Source organism: Petromyzon marinus, chromosome 7 (genome assembly GCF_048934315.1).
Source record: "Petromyzon marinus isolate PM22_M1 ecotype Great Lakes invasive population chromosome 7, UKy_Petmar_22M1.pri1.0, whole genome shotgun sequence".
NCBI lineage: Eukaryota > Metazoa > Chordata > Hyperoartia > Petromyzontiformes > Petromyzontidae > Petromyzon > Petromyzon marinus.
Window position 1 is genome coordinate 15,690,916 of NC_133673.1, and position 17,197 is coordinate 15,708,112.

The 17,197-nt window shown below is 53.3% G+C and overlaps 1 protein-coding gene across 2 annotated transcripts in view; it reads right to left on the bottom strand.

Moving 5' to 3' along the window:
- Positions 1-17,197, bottom strand: part of LOC116940088 (tubby protein homolog) — an 18,045-nt gene continuing 848 nt past the window's right edge. The window contains exons 2-9 of one of the 2 annotated variants that reach the window (XM_032949419.2): positions 16,765-17,094; positions 13,390-13,469; positions 10,948-11,133; positions 10,209-10,321; positions 9,898-10,015; positions 7,875-7,973; positions 6,626-6,797; positions 1-5,784 (exon numbers count right to left, since the gene is read on the bottom strand). In XM_032949419.2, coding sequence (XP_032805310.2) covers positions 5,651-5,784; positions 6,626-6,797; positions 7,875-7,973; positions 9,898-10,015; positions 10,209-10,321; positions 10,948-11,133; positions 13,390-13,469; positions 16,765-17,094 — 1,232 coding nt within the window. In that variant the 3' untranslated portion in view covers positions 1-5,650. The remainder of the gene's footprint in view (positions 5,785-6,625; positions 6,798-7,874; positions 7,974-9,897; positions 10,016-10,208; positions 10,322-10,947; positions 11,134-13,389; positions 13,470-16,764; positions 17,095-17,197) is intronic. The other variant, XM_032949421.2, reaches the window with a different exon arrangement.

A 17,197-nucleotide genomic window follows, 5' to 3' on the forward strand; every position in this document is an offset into this window, starting at 1 on the left:
AACATTAAAACCAGGGGTTCATTAAAACACAGCGGAAACAAAGCAACAGATTTTGGTGCGTAAACAAAACCAAAGAAAAAAAACACAGCTTGTAAAATGTACAACGCTATCGGCAATACATATTGTAACACCCAAATGATACACACATTACACGCTAAGTGTTACAATATACACGGCATGCGATCGCGATCAGCTGTGCTGCACCGTGCACGATTGCCAACCTGCGCTCCCCTGTAACGAGTTCAACCCCCACCCACGGGCACGAGACGGCCAAAGGCGCAGCCCTGAAATGTCTCTCCCTCGCGTGGGTGACCACGCCGCAAGGAGCCTCTCCCAGTCGAGGGAGCGTCCACGGGGGGGGGGGGGGGGTACGGCGGCTTCCTCGCTTGACGTGGCGGCGTTCACACCACGACACGTGTGTGGCTGTCACGCGGTTCTCCAATTAGGGGGCGCTTTTTGCACGACGCGGGGAACGCGCGCCGTTATAACGCGGGGAACGCGCGCCCCGTTATAACGCGGTTTCTCAGCAGTCGGCGACGAGCTGCACGAGCGGCTGAAGCGGAGTGATTCAGTACACGATGCTGTAGCGCGGCGGCGTACCCTCAATGTGTTTGTTTTGCCATCTCGCTGTGTGTGCGTAGTGGTCGTGGTGGCGCTTCATCCCTCGCCAAACTGTATCGTTACATTATTTATTGGAGGGGGGGGGTTGTTTTCACTTAACGCGGCACTTCTCATTAACTTATCTATTACCGCGCTAAAAACGCGGATTTGCCACGCAGCGTGTGGTCCCACACTTACACGCCGACCGGACGTGGTGGTCGAGGCTGGAGTTACCCACCACCACCACCACCGCCACACGTGGCCTGCCGACCTCCTCGCCAGTGCTGTGTGTGCATCTGCTGTGGACACTGCTGGGTGGAGACAGAGAGCGGGGCACCGCGGGAGATGGACTCAAACTGACGACTTCAGTGGATTGCAACTCGAGCGGGCTCCCCTTTTTCAAACGCAATGTATTCGGTGATGCGACTGCTGATGCTGCTGCGTTGGCAGTGGTGCACAGACATAAACAACAACAACAAACAAGACAAAATTTTCATTTAAAGCCTTCGTGACTGCAGGGATTCATATTCTTGGTTCTTTCGGTAAAGTCACCACGTAGAAGGGAAACAATAAATTAATAAAAATATAAAACAATACAATTCTCACGTCATTTCCACTGCAACACAAGCAATTATCATCAGGTGTGGAAACCACAGCAAGAAAATTTGAAAAAAGTGGCGGTTTTTTTAACGTTAGCACCACGGAGAGCAATTTGGCAGTTATTCAGATGGACGAGTCCATCTATGTTCGGAAAAGAGGAGGGGGGAGACGAAAATAATGGATGCGGTCTGAAAGCCACCGTAAGCGTGAACAATCAATTAAGACCCGAAATGGTTTATCAAATCCTTCCAATGATTGATAAGCCAGAATCCATCTTCTCGGTTGAAATTGTCTCTGTATTTGTATATGTGGATAGCCTCATGAACGAATCTCTCATGGTAGCCAGATGGCTTGCAGAGAACCTCTGTCTTGGATAAGTCAATGTCATGTGAGCCTACTGAATTATAACAGTGATCTGCCACGGCCGAGGTATTGGTCCTACCGTGTTTTAGGTCTGCTTTGTGTTCACGGATGCGGTCCGAGACATGTCGTTTGGTTTCTCCAATGTAACTACAACCACAGAGGCAACTTAGTTTGTAGACGCCAGGGTACTGTATGTCCGGAATCACATCTTTTTCAGACGGAACCAGATCACGGATTTTATGTAATGTGTTGAATCGGACCTGGATTTTGTGTTTATTCAAAATTTTGGAGATCTTTTTTGTGATCCCCGCAATGTAGGGTAAAGTGATGGTTTTGAATGGCTCCTCAAGAGGGCCCTTCTTCATGGTTGGAGTGATAGCCTTAAGAGCTTGGTGTACGTGCTTGAGTTCACTGGCTATGTGTTCCTGGTCGGATATGCATTGGGCTCTATAGTGCAGAGTCCTGTCCCCAGACGACCTGCTTGTCAGTTTTGATGTAGTTTCCTTATTCACCAAAGTTCCTGTACCTGACACCATCGCAATCATTGAAGACTTGGTTCATCAAGGACTAAACACTGAGGTACCCCCCTGGTGAGACACTTATCCAAGACAGAGGTTCTCTGCAAGCCATCTGGCTACCATGATAGATTCGTTCATGAGGCTATCCACTATCCACATATATAAACACAGAGACAATTTCAACCGAAAAGATGGATTCTGGCTTAGCAACCATTGGAAGGATTTGATCAACCATTTTGGGTCTTAATTGATTGATTACGCTTAAGGTGGCTTTCAGACAGTATCCATTATTTTTGTCTCCCCCCTCCTCTTTTCCAAACATAGATGGACTCGTCCATCTGAATAACTGCCAAATCGCTCTCCGTGGTGCTAACGTAAAAAAAAAACCGCCACTTTTTTCAAATTTTCTTGCTGTGGTTTTCACACCTGATGATGATTGCTTGTGTTGCAGTCGAAACGTCGTGAGAATTTTATTGTTTTATATTTTTATTATTTTATTGTTTTTCTTCTACGTGGTGACTTTAACCGAAAGAACCAAGAATAACAAACAAGACACTCAACACGTTCGTCAGTAACAACAACAACAATACTCTGTGTGGCCTTCGAAAAAAACGTTTCAGGCAATGGCCCTGCTCCGTAGCGCATGTGACGCGGTGGTTGTGAGACTGAATTCAGGGCATCGTGAGGGGTTTGCTCGCGTCCCTGCGCGGCTGCAGAGGAAAAGTTGCCACGCCTCGCATCAAATCCAAGCGACGTGGGCGTTTAAAGGGTCCCTGTGCAGCTCAAAGGAATCGGCCCTCCGGGTTGAATAGCCGAGCGATTCCTTAACGCGTGCGTTGAATGCTATTTTATATATATGAACTACATATATATCTATATATGATGAGAACGATGGCCTAAAGAACCCAAAACGGTCAGCAACAAACAGCACTATTGAAGGTGACTGCGTTAATGGGAACCCGATCTCGAACGCATTTGATTGTTGATCGTGAGTGTTCGACTCGAGACCCCGATTGTGAAGGGTGGGTTTGGTGGTGGGGGGGGGGAAGGGGGAGGTGGAGCGGGGGGACAGGGAGGGGGTGGGAGTCTGACAGCTCCATTGCTGGCACCCCCCCCCACCACCATCACCTGGTAGGTAATTAACAAAGAAGCGCCCGGTGTAACAGGTAGGACCGCATATATGGAGGGATTGGGCGTGAAGGCTATTGGAGGGAATTTTCACTCCCCTCTCCCCTCCACTCCGCTGAGGGAGCGGCTCTGCTCCGCCTTTCGCTGCTGGTTTCAAATCGCAATGTTGGATTGTCAACGCCGCACGTGGCTTCATTCATTCGCTCTCTCGTCTTTCACTTGTTCCGGTGATCCATTCGCACATTTTTGAGTCAATGCATCGCTTCGTTAATTCCATCACTCGCGAACCCATCCGTTGTGCCTTGAATTCGTGCATGAATTTGGTCATTAATAAAGTTACTCATTCATTCATAAAGTCATTAATCAATTCGGTAATTCATGAAGTAATTAATGAATTTGGTCATTCATAAAGTCACTCATTCATCCATTGGTATACGCTACAATGTCTATTAATTAATGTATGTATGTATTTGTTATTAATTAATTAACTCATTCTATAAAGCTTTCTTACATTCAGTCGCGCGTTCACTTGGTCATTCATACATTGCTTCACTTATTGTTTCCTTCGGTCAGACATTCGATCCTCCTTCAATCCATCATCCATTCATTCTAGGATGAAGAAGCATGCTGGGAGTGCCAGCACCAAGTGATTGTTGGACTCCCATCGAGAGGTAAGAGATCCGACTTCAGCCTCGCTAGAATATTATAAAACAACTCCTCGCTTGTAGAAATGTGTCCGGGATCTGCATGCGATCGCACCGTCTGGTTTTCCTAATTCGATTTTTTTTTAACCAGGAAAAACCCCAAAAAACGTCACCCCATATTTCAAATAAATAAATAAATAAATACTTAGAGACATCATGAAAGTATTTTCTAGATCCTGCGGGGAAGCCTCGGCGAGTTCTCAGGGCTCTTTGAGCAGGGTCCCATATACACTGGGACATTAATTTTGCTAAGGTTCATCCGCACAATTGTTAACCCACCAACGGTATCCGTAATACTGAACCCCAGCCGCGTGGGTACGTGGCATGACGTTAAACACGCACACAAAGGACAAAGATCCCCCGTATAGCCTTAACAGACTGTTGGGGCAAGTGCTGTTAGCGAGCAACTGTAAAGGCCAGAACGGCACACGAGGGGGTGGGTGGCCAGCATCACGTCCGGCCGCCTCTGTCTCCCGAGTGGCGAAGTTTTTACACATCGCACCAGGTACTAATTTGAGGCTGAGTGGACCTAGGGGAGGCCCAGGACCGGTTCAGATAATCGTCACTAGTGGGAATTGAACTCGGGTCGCCAGGGTTCGTAGCGCGGCGCGCTTACCGCTGCACCGCCGCTCCCCTAACACACGCAGACAAGACAAAGACCTCCCTTTAGATTTTCTTTGATCGGCTGTTGGAGCAAGTGCTGTTAGCGAGCACCTATGAAGACCTGAACGGCACACGATGGGGTGGGTGGCCAGCACCACGCCCGGCCGCCTTTGTCTTCCTCGTCGCGATGTTTTACACATCGCACCACGTACTCATTTGAGGCCGAGTCGACCTAAGGGAGGCCCATGACCCTTCAGATAATCGTCACCGGTGTTCGGCCGTGAGCTAACCGCTACACTACCGCTCCCCATAACACAACATGCACACACATTGAGATTAGGGCTGAACGATTTGGAAAAAATCTCTAATTACGATTTTTCCGACAGATATTCCGATTTGATTTGCAATCATAATTTTTTTTAAAGTCAAACTTCAGTTCAATATCCACTGTGTAATAGATTTAAAACATGTGATGGAGAATTACCGCATGATACCATCAAAATTTGAACTGCTCTATACATTATTATGCATGTATTTATTTTAAAATGTAATTGAAATAGAACAATTAAACATATATATTTTTTAAAGTTAAATAAATAAAGTTATAATAATAAATAATAAATAAATCCAATCAGAAAGTAATAGGACTTTCAAATCGCAGCCTTTGCGATTTGCCAATCGCATTGTTTCAAATTGCGATTTGAAATCGATTCATCGTTCATCCCTAGTTGAGATCATGCTGGGATTCGATCCAGGGGTAGAGGTTGGTGCGGGCTCGGAGTGCTGACCTGCGTGAAATTGTAAAAAGCAATCGTCAGAGCTTCACCGAGAGAGCTTCAAGAGCTGGTGGCGGCAGGGTTAGACCTGGGGCTGTGGGTGCCTGCGAAGCGTCGTGGGGGAGATATCCACGACTCGCTGAGAAAACCTCTAAGCTCGTGGGTCAATGTTAGAGCCCGGGTTTAGGTTCAGGGGCTGTGGTTAGGGGGATCCGGACTTTAGGGCTCCAGGGTCATAGGGGTGGAGGCGCCTGCGTGAGATTCCAGTCACGATCCCAGGTGTTCCCTGCCGGTGTGGGGGGCGGCGGCGGCGGGGGAGGTGAGCCGGCAACATCGCACGCGGGGAGTAGAACCCATGTCACTCGCACGCCAGCTTCCCGTCGAAGCTGCTCAGCGCGATCGCGAAGGCTTGGAGGGCGCACATTGGGTAGCTGTAGTCCATCGTGAACACCTCCTCGGCCACGCGTCCAAACTGCATCACGATGTAGTCGACTGAGAAAGGGACGTGGGGGGGGTAATAAAGGCGAGGGTGGGTAATAGGGGCGGGGAGGATAATAGGGGCGGTGGGGTAATAGGGGCGGGGTAATAGGGGCGGGGGAATGGGTGAGAACAATAGCAGACGAACGTCGCATTGGAACGAGACTCGTTGAACGTTTGGGACGGCGTTGGCTGCGCTCGCCCCACCGTGGAGATGGAGTGACGGAATCTGTGGCCCGTGCGGAGGCCCCAGGGGGTCGTTGCGAATCGTGGAACCGTGAGAAAGTAGCGATGGCTTGCGGAGGGGGAAGGTGGGGGACGGGGGGGGTGAAGAGGCCTTAATCCAGCAGTGGATTGATCATAGCTGTTGCTGCTGATCAGGAATTCATCTCGTGTATGTATGCTGAACTTCTTTCGCACCGTATGTAGCCAGCCGCGCTAGTCGCAGTAGATTGTTGCTTCACGAGTCAACCCGAGCTCTCTGGAAGCCCTGGGGACTAAAAACCCCACGTGTGCCCCCCCCCCTCCCACCCCCTTTTTAAATAGCTACAAAAACACAGACACACACACATGCCCTTTGTGCGGGGGGCGGCGGTGGTGGGGGTCTCTTTGGTGTGCGGGAGTTCCGATAAAATCATCCCCTTTTTGCATCTTTCCCGAACGGGGCTTTGATGATGACTGATGATGTTGATGTACGTTCGTTGAACTTCATTCGCAAGCAACGTACCGTAGCCAACCGTGCTAATCGGAGGTGCCGGGGGAAGGACGACAAACTAAACACAACAACAACAACACGAAGCAAGGGTGACCGATGGGTCACGGTGATGACGACGATGACGACGGTGACGGCACTCACGGTCCGTGTCGTGCACGATCTGGAAGTTCTTGACGGACGCCTGGGTAACTCTGCCGTGGAAGTTGAGCACGTAGCTCTGCGTCTCGTCGTTCCACACGGGCGACTTGTTGTGCAACTCGATGAGTCCCTCCAAGCTGCGCATAGTCCAGCGACTCAGCAGCGAGTCTCGCTCCTGCACCCGGGAGGAGTTGCGGGGAGGGAGAGGTGGGGAGGAGAGGGGGGTGGGTGTAGGTGATGGGGGTGAGGAGGGGAGCGGTGGCGCAGCGGTTAGCGCTACGCTGCGCTACGACACCCGCCGACCTGAGTTCGATTCCCGCTCACGGCCACTACCAGTGACGATTATTTGAACCGCCCCTAGGTCGACTCGGCCACAAATGAGTCTCCAGTAGGGAGACGAAGGTGGCCGGGCGTGGTGGTGTCCACCCACCCCCTCGTGTGCCGTGCAGGCCTTCATAGGTGCTCGCTAACAGCACTTGCCCCAAACAGTCTGTTAAGGCTACACGGGGGATCTTTGTCTTTGAAGAGGGGTGGACGTCAAGTGGAGTGAGCGGGGGTAGGTGGGGGTGAGTATAAGTGATGGGGGGTGAGGAAGAAGGGTGAGCGGGCGCGGGAGTGAGTGGTGGGGGGGGGATAGTGAGGTTGATAGGAGTGGGTTGAGTTGTCGCAGACGGGTGAGTGGGAGGGTGAGTCGGGGGGGGTGAGTCGGGGGGGTGAGTCGGGGGGGTGAGTCGGGGGGGGGTGAGTCGGGGGGGGGTGAGTCGGGGGGGGGTGAGTCGGGGGGGGTGAGTCGGTGGGGGGGGTGAGTCGGTGGGGGGGTGAGTCGGTGGGGGGGTGAGTCGGGGGGGGGTGAGTCGGGGGGGGGGTGAGTCGGGGGGGGGTGAGTCGGTGGGAGGGGTGAGTCGGTGGGGGGGGTGAGTCGGTGGGGGGGTGAGTCGGGGGGGGGGGGTGAGTCGGGGGGGGGTGAGTCGGGGGGGGGTGAGTCGGGGGGGGTGAGTCGGGGGGGGGTGAGTCGGGGGGGGTGAGTCGGGGGGGGTGAGTCGGGGGGGGTGAGTCGGGGGGGGGTGAGTCGGGGGGGGGGGTGAGTCGGGGGGGGGGTGAGTCGGTGGGGGGGGGTGAGTCGGTGGGGGGGGGTGAGTCGGTGGGGGGGGGGGTGAGTCGGGGGGGGGTGAGTCGGTGGGGGGGGGGGTATTGCGACTGATCGTGAGCGAGGATCTTGGCGAGTGGCGTGCTGCTGATGCGAGGGTCTCACGCCGCGGGGTCTGATGGCCACGCGCTGCTGCTCGGCGTCCATGCCGGGGATGACGACCGCCATGCGACGCGGCCCTTTGAAGCCGAGGACGTTCGTCTCCTGCCGGCGGCGAGAGCGGGCGGGCGGGGTCGGCAACCAAGTCACGAGCAACCAGCCACCAGTTGCCAGCAACTAGTGGCCAGCAACCAGTTTACAGTAACGAACAACCGGTAACTAGCAACCAGTAACTAGCAACCAGTAACTAGCAACCAGTAACTAGCAACCAGTAACTAGCAACTAGCAACCAGTTTGCAGTAACAAACAACCGGTAACTAGCAACCAGTAACTAGCAACCAGTAACTAGCAACCAGTAACTAGCAACTAGCAACCAGTTTGCAGTAACAAACAACCGGTAACTAGCAACCAGTAACTAGCAACCAGTAACTAGCAACCAGTAACTAGCAACCAGTAACTAGCAACTAGCAACCAGTTTGCAGTAACGAACAACCGGTAACTAGCAACCAGTAACTAGCAACCAGTAACTAGCAACCAGTAACTAGCAACTAGCAACCAGTTTGCAGTAACGCACAACCGGTAACTAGCAACCAGTAACTAGCAACCAGTAACTAGCAACCAGTAACTAGCAACCAGTAACTAGCAACTAGCAACCAGTTTGCAGTAACGAACAACCGGTAACTAGCAACCAGTAACTAGCAACCAGTAACTAGCAACCAGTAACTAGCAACTAGCAACCAGTTTGCAGTAACGAGCAACCAGTAACTAGCAACCAGTAACTAGCAACCAGTAACTAGCAACCAGTAACTAGCAACTAGCAACCAGTTTGCAGTAACGAACAACCGGTAACTAGCAACCAGTAACTAGCAACCAGTAACTAGCAACTAGCAACCAGTTTGCAGTAACGAACAACCGGTAACTAGCAACCAGTAACTAGCAACCAGTAACTAGCAACCAGTAACTAGCAACCAGTAACTAGCAACTAGCAACCAGTTTGCAGTAACGAACAACCGGTAACTAGCAACCAGTAACTAGCAACCAGTAACTAGCAACCAGTAACTAGCAACTAGCAACCAGTTTGCAGTAACGAACAACCGGTAACTAGCAACCAGTAACTAGCAACCAGTAACTAGCAACCAGTAACTAGCAACTAGCAACCAGTTTGCAGTAACGAACAACCGGTAACTAGCAACCAGTAACTAGCAACCAGTAACTAGCAACCAGTAACTAGCAGCTAGCAACCAGTTTGCAGTAACGAACAACCGGTAACTAGCAACCAGTAACTAGCAACCAGTAACTAGCAACTAGCAACCAGTTTGCAGTAACTAGCAACCAGTAACTAGCAACCAGTAACTAGCAACCAGTAACTAGCAACCAGTAACTAGCAACCAGTAACTAGCAACCAGTAACTAGCAACTAGCAACCAGTTTGCAGTAACGAACAACCGGTAACTAGCAAACCGGTAACTAGCAACCAGTAACTAGCAACCAGTTACTAGCAACTAGCAACCAGTAATTAACAACTAGTTGCCAGTAACTACACACCGGAAATAAGCGACAATCAACAAGTATCAAAGAGCAAGTAGCGACGAGTAACCAACAGTCACTAACCGCTTGCGAATAACCGGTAACTACAAAACAAAGGGCCACTGAAACCGGTAACCGGGAACAAGCCTCAGGCGGCCAGAAACGTTGAGGGGCTTACTCAGTGCCGCCTCTGGGCCTGAGTGGGATGGACAAGAGGGGAGGGGGGGAGGGGGGGTCAGAGGGGGGTGGGGTCAGAGGAGGGGGGATCAGAGGGGAGGGGGGGCAGAGGGGAGGGGCGACAGAGGATGAGGGTTGTAGTTGTATGCACGTATGGCACTTCTTGTGCACCGTACGTAGCCAACCGTGCTAATCTGAAGGAACATCACATTACGATTGTGCCTAGAGATGATAGATCATTAGGGGGGGGGGGGGGCGGTGTGGAGGGGCGGGGTAAGGGGGGTGGAGGTAGTTGTTGGTGGTGGTGGGCAGGGGGTGTCTCTCACGTAGCACACAGCCGCCATCTCCTGTCGCAGCCCCGTCCCGTCTCGCGCCAGGGCCCCCCGCTTCTCGAAGCTGAGACCCCCATCAAACACCGTGAACTTAGTGCCCATGAGGTTGGCCCTGAGAAGAGAGTGTGGGGGGTGTGGGGGTGTGAGTGGTGTGGATCCGGGAGTCTCTTTTCACGACGCGAGGCGGTGGTGATGTTGGTGGTGAGATGAGACGGTGATGGTGGCAGTCCACGTGATCGTGGCATTCGTGGTGGTAGTGGTGATGGTGGTGGTCGTGATCGTGGTAATGGTGATGATGATCCCACCTGAGTTTCCCCACGAAGCTGTCTCCGTCTCGGGACAGATCCACGGGGTCTGTGGCGATCAGGTAGTTGGAGGTTTTGCTTCTCTTGCGCTTACGGCCAGCGAGGAGGAACACCTGCATCATTATCACCATCATCACCATCATCAGCATCATCACCATCATCACCACCATCAACATCAGTATCATCACCACCATCATCATCAGCAGCACCACCGCCAACTTCAGCATAATCGCCAACTTCAGCATCATCAATTATTATCATCATCATCATCAGCAGCGGCAGTAGTACTACCAAATGCATCATCAGCAGCAGAAGCAACATCATCATCCGCTAACCTTCCCGTCGTCATCTCTCTCCATGTGCAGTACGGAGTTGGGGTCCATGCCATCACCATCACATCACAGCAGCCATCCATCAACATCTTCAACACTTTCATCAGCAGCAGCAGCAGCACAATTTTCATCACCACTACTACCACATTAATCAGTTTTCTTGCCATCATCGTCAACAATCACCACCACAACCATGATAATAATCATAATCATCACCTCCACCACCACCTCCATCATCAATATCATCAATATAATCTAAATCATCAAAACTACAACCACCACCTCCATTATCAATATCAGCATCATCATCACTACCATTATCATCATCACCACCACCTCCATTATCAATATCAGTCTCATCACCATCAAAATCATCATCAGCATCATCATGATCATCATCCGCTCGCCTTCCTGCCGTCGTCTCTCTCCATGTGCAGGAAGTAGGTGGGGTACATGCCCCGGTCCATGCCCTTCTTGTCGCGGGTGATGCGGCACATGACCGTGATGCCCTGCGGCGCCGGCATTAGCGCGAACGCGTCCAGGTCGCCCACCTCGATCGGGGGGGTCCCCAAAGGGGTCTCAGCCGCGGCGTCCTAGCAGGGGGGAGGGGGTTGTAAGAGAGGGGGTAAAGGGGGGGGGGTTAATAAAGCGGGGATGGCAGGGAGGATGGGCCGGCAGGAGGGGACGCTATGGGCACAGTCGAGAGGAGAGAACCTACAGAGGGGGGCTCGGTGGGAATGGGGAAGCGGAGGGGGGGGTTACGGGGGTGTCGACGGGGTAAGGTTAAGAGCAACCTGGGGAGATAATGTGGATAATGGGGGATCTGCCGCCCAAAGCGCCGTCACTTCGTTACACATTAACTCCTTTCTTGAGAGCCGCTCTCCGTGTTTAGTTTGTTATCATTCTCCCTGCCAACGCCACCTCCCGATTGGCACGGTTGGCTACGTAGGGTGCGAAAGAAGTTCAACATACGTACGCGTCCATACGTAATGGGGGAGAAAGGGGAATAATGCAGAAGAAGTCGGTACCAGGGCCTCGTGAAGAGTGGGAGATCGTTATCAAGCCAAGGGATTTTTGGTTATCAAGCCAAGGGATTTTTGGTTATCAAGCCAAGGGATTTTTGGTTATCGAGCCAAGGGATTTTTGGTTATCGAGCCAAGGGATTTTTGGTTATCGAGCCAAGGGATTTTTGGTTATCGAGCCAAGGGATTTTTGGTTATCAAGCCAAGGGATTTTTGGTTATCGAGCCAAGGGATTTTTGGTTATCAAGCCAAGGGATTTTTGGTTATCGAGCCAAGGGATTTTTGGTTATCAAGCCAAGGGATTTTTGGTTATCGAGCCAAGGGATTTTTGGTTATCGAGCCAAGGGATTTTTGGTTATCAAGCCAAGGGATTTTTGGTTATCGAGCCAAGGGATTTTTGGTTATCAAGCCAAGGGATTTTTGGTTATCGAGCCAAGGGATTTTTGGTTATCAAGCCAAGGGATTTTTGGTTATCAAGCCAAGGGATTTTTGGTTATCGAGCCAAGGGATTTTTGGTTATCAAGCCAAGGGATTTTTGGTTCTCGAGCCAAGGGATTTTTGGTTATCAAGCCAAGGGATTTTTGGTTATCGAGCCAAGGGATTTTTGGTAATCAAGCCAAGGGATTTTTGGTTATCAAGCCAAGGGATTTTTGGTTATCGAGCCAAGGGATTTTTGGTTATCGAGCCAAGGGATTTTTGGTTATCGAGCCAAGGGATTTTTGGTTATCAAGCCAAGGGATGTTTGGTTATCGAGCCAAGGGATTTTTGGTTATCAAGCCAAGGGATTTTTGGTTATCAAGCCAAGGGATTTTTTGGTTATCAAGCAAATGTTTTTTGGTTATCAAGCCAAGGGGTTTTTGGTCATCAAGCCAATAGCTTTTTGGTTACCAAGTGGCGCCTTTATTGCACAAATCTGCCACCCAAAGCGCCATCACGTCGTTAAACATGAAACAAAATGAACGATTCTATACAGAATATCAAGCATAAGGCACGAGCACTCGAGTACACGGTATGCATAAATAACCCGATATTATTACACCCTTTAGATTGCGACAATCTTACGAAGCCAAATTATCGCCGGAACAGAGTTCGGGACTCGCGATTGAGCGGTGACCAGAGGCGGATTTAGAAACTTTACACGGGGGGGGGGGGGGCGGGGGGGGCTGTCCCCCCGCTGCTCTCCCACCCGTGGAAAGTTTAGGGAGGTGATGAGTGGTGGAGGGTTTTATTGGGAGGTGATGGGGGTGGGGAGTGTAGGGAGGTGATGGGAGTGGGGAGTGTAGGGAGGTGATGGGGGTGGGGAGTGTAGGGAGGTGATGGGAGTGGGGAGTGTAGGGAGGTGATGGGGGTGGGGAGTGTAGGGAGGTGATGGGGAGTGTAGGGAGGTGATGGGGGTGGGGAGTGTAGGGAGGTGATGGGGGTGGGGAGTGTAGGGAGGTGATGGGGGTGGAGGGGTGTAGGGAGGTGATGGGGGGTGTAGGGAGGTGATGGGGGTGGGGAGTGTAGGGAGGTGATGGGGGTGGAGGGGTGTAGGGAGGTGATGGGGAGTGTAGGGAGGTGATGGGGGTGGGGAGTGCAGGGAGGTGATGGGGGTGGAGGGGTGTAGGGAGGTGATGGGGGGTGTAGGGAGGTGATGGGGGTGGGGAGTGTAGAGAGGTGATGGGGGGTGTAGGGAGGTGATGGGGAGTGTAGGGAGGTGATGGGGGTGGGGAGTGTAGGGAGGTGATGGGGGTGGGGAGTGTAGGGAGGTGATGGGAGTGGGGAGTGTAGGGAGGTGATGGGGGTGATGAGTGTAGGGAGGTGACGGGTGGTGCGGGTAGTGCTCGCCTTGCCAGACTTCCCTCCCGATGGGGAGTCGCTCTTGTCCGGATCGCCATCTTCATCCGCACCCGGGCCTCCCTTGCGACCTAAAGAAAGGGGGTGCGCGGTACCCCAACTCATACCGACCCCTCAAGGCAGGTGGGGGGAGGGGCGGGGTTAGGGGGGGGCACAGAAGACGCGGGCCGCGACTTCGTTTTCACGCGACTCGCGGCCACGCGAGACGAACCCGCCACTCTGTGACAGCGATTGGCGGTCCCCACCGTCGGTGCACGCGAAGCATCGTAGCCGCACTAATCGGGTGCTCGAATGGGGGAACATTCTCGACGCAAGTGGCAGGCAGGCAACAAGGGTGCGTTTGCTAATTAGGAGCGCGCACTGCGCTATGCACCGCGCGAGAGCCAAGTTTGATGCCCCGGCTAACATCAGTGGCGAGTGGTGTCCGAACTGCCCCACCATCATCACCACCACCACCTTTGCCAACACGCACTGATGTTTGAGCCGGTGGTATAAATTCCACGTTCCTATGGCGGGAGTGTGTTTATTCACTCGCAACCACTATTGACGTCCCTACAACAGTTTAATCCGTTTATCGACCCTGCACCGATGATGATGATGGGCTAAGTCGTCCGGAAATTAAAATCGCACGCTTAGGATTCTGCGTAAGAGGCTCTCTCTCTCTGACCACCGCTGCGGTGAATCAAACAGTAGTTAGACTGGTGATTAATTCGATGCGTAATTGGATGGGTAATTAATGAGGAGTAATTACGCACGTAGAGTATAATCGGGGAGATGAGGTTATTGTTGTTGCATCTGTTTAGAGATAGCGGGGCACGGGCCCATTGCATCTTTTCCACGAAGTGGCATGAACAGAAGAGATTCTAGGAAAATGCATTAAAAAATCAAATAAATTCTGGCGAGTGTGTTTATGAGTGGCGGCGCACGATGGTGCAGTGTTTAGGTCGCTGCACTCAGAACCCGGCGAGCCCGAGTTCGATTTCCGCTCACGACCAAGACGAGTGGCGATGATTGGAACCCCATCCTGGGCTTCCCCAAGGGTAGAGCCGCACCTCCGATTCGCACGGCTGGAGGTACGTACGGTGCGAAAGAAGATCGACATAGGTGCGGCCTCAAATTAGTACCTTGTGCGGTGTGTAAATATCGGCGCTGTGGGAGACAAAGGCGGCTGGGAGTGGTTATTTCCACACCTCCCCCTCTCGCAGGTGCGCCGTGCTGGCCTTAATAGGTGCTCGCTAACAGCGCGTGTAGATTACACAATCTGCGTCGGCTGCATGTATGGGGTACAACTATTTTGTCAATCCACTGCTGAATGAGGGCCTCCACCACGCCCTGCAGGTGGAGGGCGGGGGGGTACCTTGACCATGCCTCTCACCACGCTTTGCCAGTGCGGGATTTGCGAATGCGGCAGTCGGAGCGGGGCATTAGAAGTGCAGTACAACAACGGCCCTTGCCGCACGGCATTCCGCCATCCCTAGCAACCTGTTGCGTGTCGTGGTCGGCCATCCAAGCAACGTCCAGCCTCAAGCCCTGCTCGGCTTGCGAGACGTGGAGGAGACCCAGTGCCCGATGATCCTCGTAGCAAAAGTAGCTACAGATGCTACGGACCCTGCACTTTCAAGCTATCAATTCCGGGTCAGTGTTTCTGCACTTGCTCTATTACTATAGTACTATACCGCCTTCAACTTTTATGTTTAAGGTTGGCGATTTGTCGTATTATCCGGCTGTATATCAAATAAAAAGTACAATTACTTTACTATGCAAGGTAAACATTTGCGAGTTTTAATATTTACGTGTTTTTTTACATTTAATTTAAGGCCCCTTTATAACATCTGCTACAGGCCCCGCACTGGCTTAGTCCGGCACTGCAGGAGACGGGAGACCCGTCCCAGGTTTAACGACTGCCGCGCCTCCGTCCCGGTGCGCTGCCCATCGCGCTCCATCGCTTCCGCGATGTCTCCTTACGCCCGATTGCCGCCTTCTCCCGGTGAGCGATGCGCTTTGCTTGCGGGGAGGGGCAGCGAGGGGGGCGGTGAGGGGGACGGCGAGGGGGGTAGCGAGGTGGGGCAGCGATGTGAGCAATGATGTGGGGCAGTGATATGGGTAGCGAGGGATGGCAGTGATGTGGGCAGTGATGTGGGCAGTGATGTGGGCAGTGATGTGGGGCAGTGATGTGGGCAGCGAGGGATGGCAGTGATGTGGGCAGTGATGTGGGCAGTGATGTGGGCAGTGATGTGGGCAGTGATGTGGGGCAGTGATGTGGACAGCGAGGGATGGCAGTGATGTGGGCAGTGATGTGGGCAGTGATGTGGGCAGTGATGTGGGCAGTAATGTGGGCAGTGATATGGGTAGCGAGGGATGGCAGTGATGTGGGCAGTGATGTGGGCAGTGATGTGGGCAGTGATGTGGGGCAGTGATGTGGGCAGCGAGGGATGGCAGTGATGTGGGCAGTGATGTGGGCAGTAATGTGGGCAGTGATGTGGGCAGTAATGTGGGCAGTGATGTGGGGCAGTGATGTGGGCAGCGAGGGATGGCAGTGATATGGGCAGCGAGGGATGGCAGTGATGTGGGCAGTGATGTGGGCAGTGATGTGGGCAGTGATGTGGGCAGCGAGGGATGGCAGTGATGTGGGCAGTGATGTAGGCAGTGATGTGGGCAGTGATGTGGGCAGTGATGTGGGCAGTGATGTGGGCAGTGATGTGGGCAGTGATGTGGGGAGCGAGGTGGGGCAGTGATGTGGGCAGTGATGTGGGGCAGTGATGTGGACAGCGAGGGATGGCAGTGATGTGGGCAGTGATGTGGGCAGTGATGTGGGCAGTGATGTGGGCAGTAATGTGGGCAGTGATATGGGTAGCGAGGGATGGCAGTGATGTGGGCAGTGATGTGGGCAGTGATGTGGGCAGTGATGTGGGGCAGTGATGTGGGCAGCGAGGGATGGCAGTGATGTGGGCAGTGATGTGGGCAGTAATGTGGGCAGTGATGTGGGCAGTAATGTGGGCAGTGATGTGGGGCAGTGATGTGGGCAGCGAGGGATGGCAGTGATATGGGCAGCGAGGGATGGCAGTGATGTGGGCAGTGATGTGGGCAGTGATGTGGGCAGCGAGGGATGGCAGTGATGTGGGCAGTGATGTGGGCAGCGAGGGATGGCAGTGATGTGGGCAGTGATGTAGGCAGTGATGTGGGCAGTGATGTGGGCAGTGATGTGGGCAGTGATGTGGGCAGTGATGTGGGCAGTGATGTGGGGAGCGAGGTGGGGCAGTGATGTGGGCAGCGAGGGGGGCAGTGATGTGGGCAGTGATGTGGGCAGTGATGTGGGCAGTGATGTGGGCAGTGATGTGGGCAGTGATGTGGGCAGCGACATTCGACCTCTTTTCTTCACTCGCTTCTCCTTCTTGGCCGGGGCAGCTCCGTCAGTGTTGCTGCTGCTGCTGCTGCCCTCTGCGGGGGCCGCTGCCCCTGAGCAGCTCTTAGCCGCTGCCCCTGAGCAGCTCTTAGCCGCTGCCCCTGAGCAGCTCTTAGCCGCTGCCCCTGAGCAGCTCTTAGCCGCTGCCCCCGCGTCCTTGGCTGCTGCTGCTGCCCCTAGCACCTTTATTGACCCTGAGCCCCCCGAAGCAAGGAAGGCGCTCATGGGGGCCGTCTTCCTCTGCGGGGGTTTGGCCGCCCCGGTGGTGGAGGGGGCCTCCTCGGGGGCGGGGGCTACTCCAGGGGCCGTTGGGGGGGAGGGGGGGGCGGGGGGGGGAGGGGAGAGCGAGGGGGGAGGGGGAATCGGGGGCGGTGGGTGGGGGGAGGAATGGGGACG